The 7,203-nt window shown below is 42.0% G+C and overlaps 1 protein-coding gene across 1 annotated transcript; it reads right to left on the reverse strand.

Moving 5' to 3' along the window:
* Positions 1-1,491: 1,491 nt before the first annotated feature.
* Positions 1,492-3,674, reverse strand: LOC144592606 (fatty acid-binding protein, liver-like). Its single transcript, XM_078397268.1, has 4 exons — positions 3,517-3,674; positions 2,719-2,891; positions 2,538-2,639; positions 1,492-2,297 (listed from the first exon to the last, which is right to left on the reverse strand). Exons 1-4 carry the CDS (start codon positions 3,587-3,589, stop codon positions 2,241-2,243), a joined length of 405 nt encoding a protein of 134 aa, XP_078253394.1. The 5' UTR covers positions 3,590-3,674; the 3' UTR covers positions 1,492-2,240.
* Between the last annotated feature and the right edge of the window lie 3,529 nt (positions 3,675-7,203).

The raw sequence follows: 7,203 nt of genomic DNA on the forward strand, positions 1-7,203 counted from the left end.
AATATGTCTGCACTTAATTATTAAAGGTGGAAAGCATCATTAATGGGAGACATTGTTGATGTTCACTAGAATTTAGGATGAGAGGGGATCTTATATGAAACATATAAAATTCTTAAAGGATTGGATAGGCTAGATGCAGGAAAAAATATTCCCGATTTTGGGGGAGTCTAGAACCAGAGGTCACAGTTTAAGAATAAGGTAGGTCATTTAGGACTGAGATGAGGAAAAACTTTTTCACCCAGAGTTGTGAATCTGTGGAATTCTCTGCCACAGAAGGCAGTGGAGGCCAATTCACTGGTTGTTTTCAAGAAAGTTAGATTTAGCTCTTAGGGCTACAGGAATCAAGGGATATGGGGAAAAAGCAGGAATGGGGTACTGATTTTACATGATCAGCCATGATCATATTGAATGGCGGTGCTGGCTTGAAGGGCCGAATGGCCTACTCCTGCATCTATTTTCTGTTTCTATGTTTGACAATGCCATTCTGTGACACTTACTCACCCACAGCCTGCTTCCTCAATGCTCAATTTGAGTTTCAACAAGACTATTCCACTCTACACAAGAGACTGGATATCTTGAAGGCAGCATTTACATGTGTTGTCAAAGTAAAATTAAAATAAAAAGGAATTTTTAAAAATCCAAGGCTGGAATTGTATCCAGTACAAAATATGATGTTACAAAGTAGCTTAATCACCACCCCCCCACCCCACAATAAAAGATAAACCGCACTGCATTTCGGACAAAAATAAATTAAATGGGAACTATGACAATAGTTGTAGCAGACTACCAATTATTGTCCAAAGACAAGTTTTGCAGCTTGAACGATAAAAGCACAAGGAATTCCACTGTTAGTCATAACAGAGTCATAATTAGCAACTGCAACAAGGCCAATTTTGCATGAACAGGGCATCTAACATTGAAGTCAAATTTTAAACTTAAACTGAGTTAGTAGTAAACGTTCACAAGTTCGTACACGATAGGAGCAGAATAAAGCCATTTAGCCCATCAAATCTACTCCATCATTCAATCATGGCTGAATTATCTTTCGCCCTAACCATTCTCCTGCCTTCTCCCCATAACCCCTAACACCTGCACTTATCATGATTTTATCCATCTCTGCCTTAAAAGTATCCATTGACTTGGCCACCACAGCCTTCTGTGGAAACATGTTGCATTTTACATTGTCACTAACCAAGAGTCATACAGCATGGAAAAAGACCAGTTAGCCCAAGCCAACCAAGATGTCCCATCTGCCCACATTTGGCTCATATATATATCCCTCTAAACCTTTCCCATCCATGTACCTCTCCAAATGAACAGATATATATATATATATATATATATATCTGTTCATTTGGAGATGTACATGATATATATATATATATGTATGTATATATCAAATTTTGATTACTATGTAGGGTATTTAAATGTTTTGCTCTCCATCCAAGAGATGATCAATGAAGATAAAAATGCTCTAAACACAAAGCAGACTAACCTTGCTTTTACACCATTTTATTAAAGCTGCACAAATTTGGCTTTTTTTGCACTTTGTACACAGGACCATTCTTTTTTGCACAATTTACATTGGCTCCATAATACTGAAGATTTGTACAGTTTCACCAGCAACTGTAGAGATTATTTTAGGCAGGCCAGCAACAGTACAAACAGTGAGCAAATTATAATTGTATTATTAAACATGTGCATGGCAATAAAACAATTAATTATTAACAGGCTAAGTAAATAGTTGACATCTTAATTGCTCACCATTGCTCAAAGTTTGTATAGTCATGTACATTTGGGAAAACCTTGCATAGACTTGGTTAGCAATTTTGTCTGCACCTTTTCTCCCAGAATTGAAATCTTTCCATGTTACTTCGGTAATGTCCAAAATTAACTTTTTTTTCTGTGAAAGCTGACAGTTGCAAATTGGCATAATAATCACAACACATCGATCGTGCAAATCCGTGCCAGTTTCACACTCATTCAAGAGAAAAGTGTTTAACATTTCCACAATTCCATCAGGGAATGCATACAATTATATTAGTTCAAGTCATTTTTTAAATCCCAGCATAACCCATGAAATTATTTTTCTCCCCCCACAGTGCCAGGGCTTCAAAATTTAACCAAAAGTGCTATGAAAAAGAACAGTCCTAGTTATACAAAATACTGAGAGAAACTCCAGTAGAAAAAGCAGCAAGTGAAATTCACAGAAAAGAGCCAGTCCGGTTTCTTGTTCCCGATCAACATTTTGATCTCTGATAGGTTCTGGTACACACCACATCCCCCAAGGTGCAGGTCTGATTTACAAAGGACACAGGAATCAGTTATACGGATACATAATGATGGGGCCATCACAGCATTAAATGGCAACATTCATTTTCAGTTTTACATTATTTGATTCACTACCAATGTAATTATTGACACTTATGTTAAACATGCAATTAAAAAAGTGATTAAGCAAAAAAAAAAACAAATGCCACAAAAAAATGTTTCAATACGAATTTACCTAACTAAACACGTGCAGATAGATAGCTTACCAATATTAGTTTTTCGTCCTTCATTTCTCTAACGAGGGTCGTTTCCTTCCCTTGCCACCTTTGAGTTTGCACCATCTTGCCTTTATCCATTATCACCGTGGTCTGTGAAAGAGAGACATTTGGTGTCAAGGAACCACTCGGGCACCGGGCAAGATTGCAAAGTAGCTGTTCACTCACGCACCTTGGTGTCCCTGTTGTCAGCGGTGGTCTCGTCAAATTCCTCGCCCAGTTTGAAGTGGATCTTTGTCTTTTTCACCGCGCTGTCTGTGGCCAGCGTGATGGTGTCGCCGTCCTTTGAGATTGTGGTGGTGGGGCTGGCGAGTTTAGCAATGTTCCTCAGTGCAATCCCCACCCCTGTGAAAAGAAAGGCAATTGACATGAAGGTCTTTTCAAAATATATATTCTTGCCAGTGTGGGGAAAGTGTTGCAAACCTACAACACCTTCACCAGGCGCATCCACTGGGCTGCCTGGTTGATTTAGTATCCCCAGCACATTAGATAGAGGGCGAGGGGATTCCAAATGGGATTTCAGGCGTAGGTTTCAGAAACCAAACGCCCATTCATCTTGTCTACATTAAGTGGATGGAAATACTCCAGCAGCATTAAAAAAAAAAAGAGAATGCAATTCCTCCCATTATCCCTGTCGGGTGAAGTGGGTCGGATTTCTTTTTTTTGCATCGCCCACGATTTCATCTAGGGGATTTACTGGACCATTATACACACACATACACACATACACACAAACACATATACACACATACACACACATACACACAAACACACATACACACAAACACACACACACACACACATGCACACACATATACACACAAACACACATACACACAAACACACATACAGCCAGCCACGCTAAAACAGGCACAGCGAGGAGCAAGCAGTGTGCCTGCAAGCACTGGACGAGAGGGGTGAAATAAAAAAGGTGCATGAATTCTATGAACTTAAAGAGCAGAATTCCCACCTAATTTCACCATATAGTCGTCAAATTTCTCGCTTTTCTCTAATTGCCATTTTCCTATAAACACGTCGACCATTTTCGCTGTGGGGTTCCACCACCGAGCCGCTAACTCTTCGCTGGAGAGGGGGGAGACGAAAAGAAAAATGACTTTGCAGCGACGGCAGTGGCTCTGCGGCTTTTAAACCCAGAACCACGTGCAAACAAACCCACTCACACCAATCCTATGCGGGAACGTCAGGGGGATCAGCTGGGCAAATGTAAAAGCAAGGAAAGCTTAAAAATATGAGGAGTGATCACAAATGTTAGCTCAAGGATAGGCAATAAGGACTCACACTCTCTCTCTCTCTCTCTCTCTCTCTCTCTCTCACACACACACACTCTCACACACTCTCACTCACACTCTCTCTCTCACACACTCTCTCACACTCACACGCACTCTCTCTCACACACTCACACACTCTCTCTCACACACAAACGCACACTCTCTCACACACTCACACACTCTCTCTCTCTCACACACACACTCTCTCTCTCTCACACACACACTCTCTCTCTCTCTCACACACACACTCTCTCTCTCTCTCACACACACACTCTCTCTCTCTCACACACACACACTCTCTCTCTCACACACACACTCTCTCTCTCTCACACACACACACTCTCTCTCTCACACACACACACTCTCTCTCTCACACACACACACTCTCTCTCTCTCTCTCTCTCTCTCTCTCACACACACACACACTCTCTCTCACACACATACTCACCCTCTCTCACACATGCCCACTCACGCACACACACTCATACATACACACACTCACACATCCACACACGTACACGCACACTCACACTCTCAAACATCCACACGCGTACACACACTTGTAATGTATATAATGGTAACTAACTTTTTTAAGTACTGAGTACAAGAATGGTATGATTTGTGTCATGTGATATATTCAATATCTTATCAGTCTCGTGAATATGAGTGAGTATACGCAGTGTACTTTTGCAAAATAAAGAAGACCCACACTGGCAACAGCGTGTACTGAAAACCTGTGCTTGTTCATATCTGCATGCTGAAACCGTAATATCTTACCACACTCTCACACACACTCCATATATACACACTCACGCTCTCACACTCATACATTCACACACACTCACGCACACACTCATACATTCACACACTCTCACACTCTAGTTTGGTTTAGAGATACAGCACTGAACCTTGCTATTGAGGGCGTGCAGCGTAGGTTTACTAGATTAATTCCTGGAATGGCGGGACTGTCATATGTTGAAAGACTGGAGCGACTAGGCTTGTATACACTGGAATTTTGAAGGATGAGTAGAGATCTTATCGAAACGTATAAGATTATTAAGGGGTTGGACACGTTAGAGGCAGGAAACATGTTCCCAATGTTGGGGAGTCCAGAACAAGGGGCCACAGTTTAAGAATAAGGGGTAGGCCATTTAGAACTGAGATGAGGAAAAACTTTTTCAGTCAGAGAGTTGTGAATCTGTGGAATTCTCTGCCTCAGAAGGCAGTGGAGGCCAATTCTCTGAATGCATTCAAGAGAGAGCTGGATAGAGCTCTTAAGGATAGCGGAGTCAGGGGGTATGGGGAGAAGGCAGGAACAGGGTACTGATTGAGAATGATCAGCCATGATCACATTGAATGGCGGTGCTGGCTCGAAGGGCCAAATGGCCTCCTCCTGCACCTATTGTCTATTGTCTATTGAAACACTGGCCCACTGAGTCCATGCCGACCAGCGATCAGTACACTAGCACTGTCCTCCACACTGGGGACCATTTTTACAAATTTACCAAGCCAATTAGCCAACAAACCTGTACGTCTTTGGGATGTGAGAGGAAACCAAGCACCCAGAGAAAACCCACACGGTCGCAGGGAGAACGTACAAATACCGTACAGACAGCACCTGAGATGATGATCGGGCCCGGGTCTCTGGCGCTGTGAGGCAGCAACTCTTCTGCTCTGCCACCGTGCCTCCCTTAAGAGGAACAAAATAAACATTTAAGAACAATGATCTTTTGCTGCCCTGAAGGTTTATCTTTCTTTTCCGCCACAGGTGCAAGTTAATTTGCTCAATTAAACCTCACCCCTATTTTAGCGGCCTCTGTTTTGACAGATTCCGTCTACAAACCAGATAATTTAATGTCTCATACTTGCAGTGGAGAGATTACTTTCAACTGATTCGCAGCATGAAGTTTGCTGAACATGTTGAGACAAATGACAAGACGCTGCAAGCTGAGACTTGGTCCCTAGATCCCCATCATCAGTGCGCTGTGCACACCCAATGTGAATCATGGCTGGATCCTTCCCAACATCAATCAGTTATAATCTTGTCGTATTTACCTGGGCAGGGTAGCAAATTCGGGCTGACGTTAGACAGCAGTATAAATAGAGAAAAAAGGACACAAAACGTTATCGTCTTCCCACAGTCGGTTTGGACCAGACGGGATGGCCTTCGTTGCCCTCGCGCATCGATGAGCCTTGGGCGCTCAACACCCTGTCGCCGGTTTGTGGTTTGTCCCTCCTCGGACCACTGTCGGTAGGTATTCACCGCTGCTGACCGGGAGCACCCCACAAGCCTTGCTGTTTCAGAGATGCTGTGACCCAGTCGTCTGGCCATAACAATTTGGCCCTTGTCAAAGTCGCTCAGGTCTTTACCCCTGCCCATTTCTCCTGCATCCAACACATCAACTTCAAGAACTGACTGTTCACTTGCGGCCTAATATATCCCACCCCTTGACAGGTGCCATTGTAACAAGATAACCAATGTTATTCACTTCACCTGTCAGTGGTCATAATGTTTTGGCTGATCGGTGTATAATCCAACAGTGCAATCTTCTTCCAACATTATGAGGTGAAGTTTACCTTATTATGGGGCATCTTCAATAGTCCTTGCAAAGACGTCAATTAGTTCTGTTCAACGCAGTATAGTTTATTGTCAGTTTGGTTTATTTAGTTTATTTTAGTGAAAAGCTTTTGTTGTGCGCTACCCAGCCAGCGGAAAGACAATACATGATTACAAACAAACCATTCACAGTGTACAGATACATGATAAGAGAATAACCTTTAGTGCACGGTAAAGCCAGCCATGGTATCTTAGCATTTCTGTATGGGCGTATGAAAGATATCATGGTACTGCTGGAAAAACTGGATAAATTCGCAGCCGGTACTAAGAAAGGCATTGAGTTCCTGACAAAGGTACTATGGATGAATAAGAGGCTAATATATTCCACAACCAACACATTCAATGCCACAGGATATTGAACTATGAGCAATCAATTATTAATGTTCTTTGTCAAGCAGACACAATTTATAACAATACAGACACATTTAAAAATCATATCCTGAAAGATAAAAGTTGCAAAGTTTTTTTCAGTCTATGAAATAACTAATTAGCACAGGCACCTTTTTTTCCCACGAATAACCTGAGTTATTGTAAACAATTATTTCCAAATTAAATGTGGCTCATTTTTAACAACGTATCACTTTCGCTGACTGAACAGATAATGGAACAAAAGATCTTATCCACTGCTCAAGTGCACACCCTGGAGGCTATTTACAAAGCCACAGGTCACTAACACAGACAACTCTGCTGCATTTCCTGATTTTGCCATAGCAACAAACACAACATTTCATCGTGTAGGAAGGATCTGCAG

The sequence above is a fragment of the Rhinoraja longicauda genome, chromosome 4 (assembly GCF_053455715.1).
Source record: "Rhinoraja longicauda isolate Sanriku21f chromosome 4, sRhiLon1.1, whole genome shotgun sequence".
Classification (NCBI taxonomy): Eukaryota; Metazoa; Chordata; class Chondrichthyes; order Rajiformes; family Arhynchobatidae; genus Rhinoraja; species Rhinoraja longicauda.

What these genes read in the sequence shown, in the direction of transcription:
- LOC144592606 (XM_078397268.1), bottom strand. Translation starts at nt 3,589, where the DNA reads ATGGTCGACGTGTTTATAGGAAAATGGCAATTAGAGAAAAGCGAGAAA. An exon ending in CTGACAACAGGGACACCAAG is followed by an intron (nt 2,640 to 2,718) that starts GTGCGTGAGTGA and finishes TCTCTTTCACAG; the next exon opens with ACCACGGTGATAATGGATAA. An exon ending in AGGACGAAAAACTAATATTG is followed by an intron (nt 2,298 to 2,537) that starts GTAAGCTATCTA and finishes TTTGTAAATCAG; the next exon opens with ACCTGCACCTTGGGGGATGT.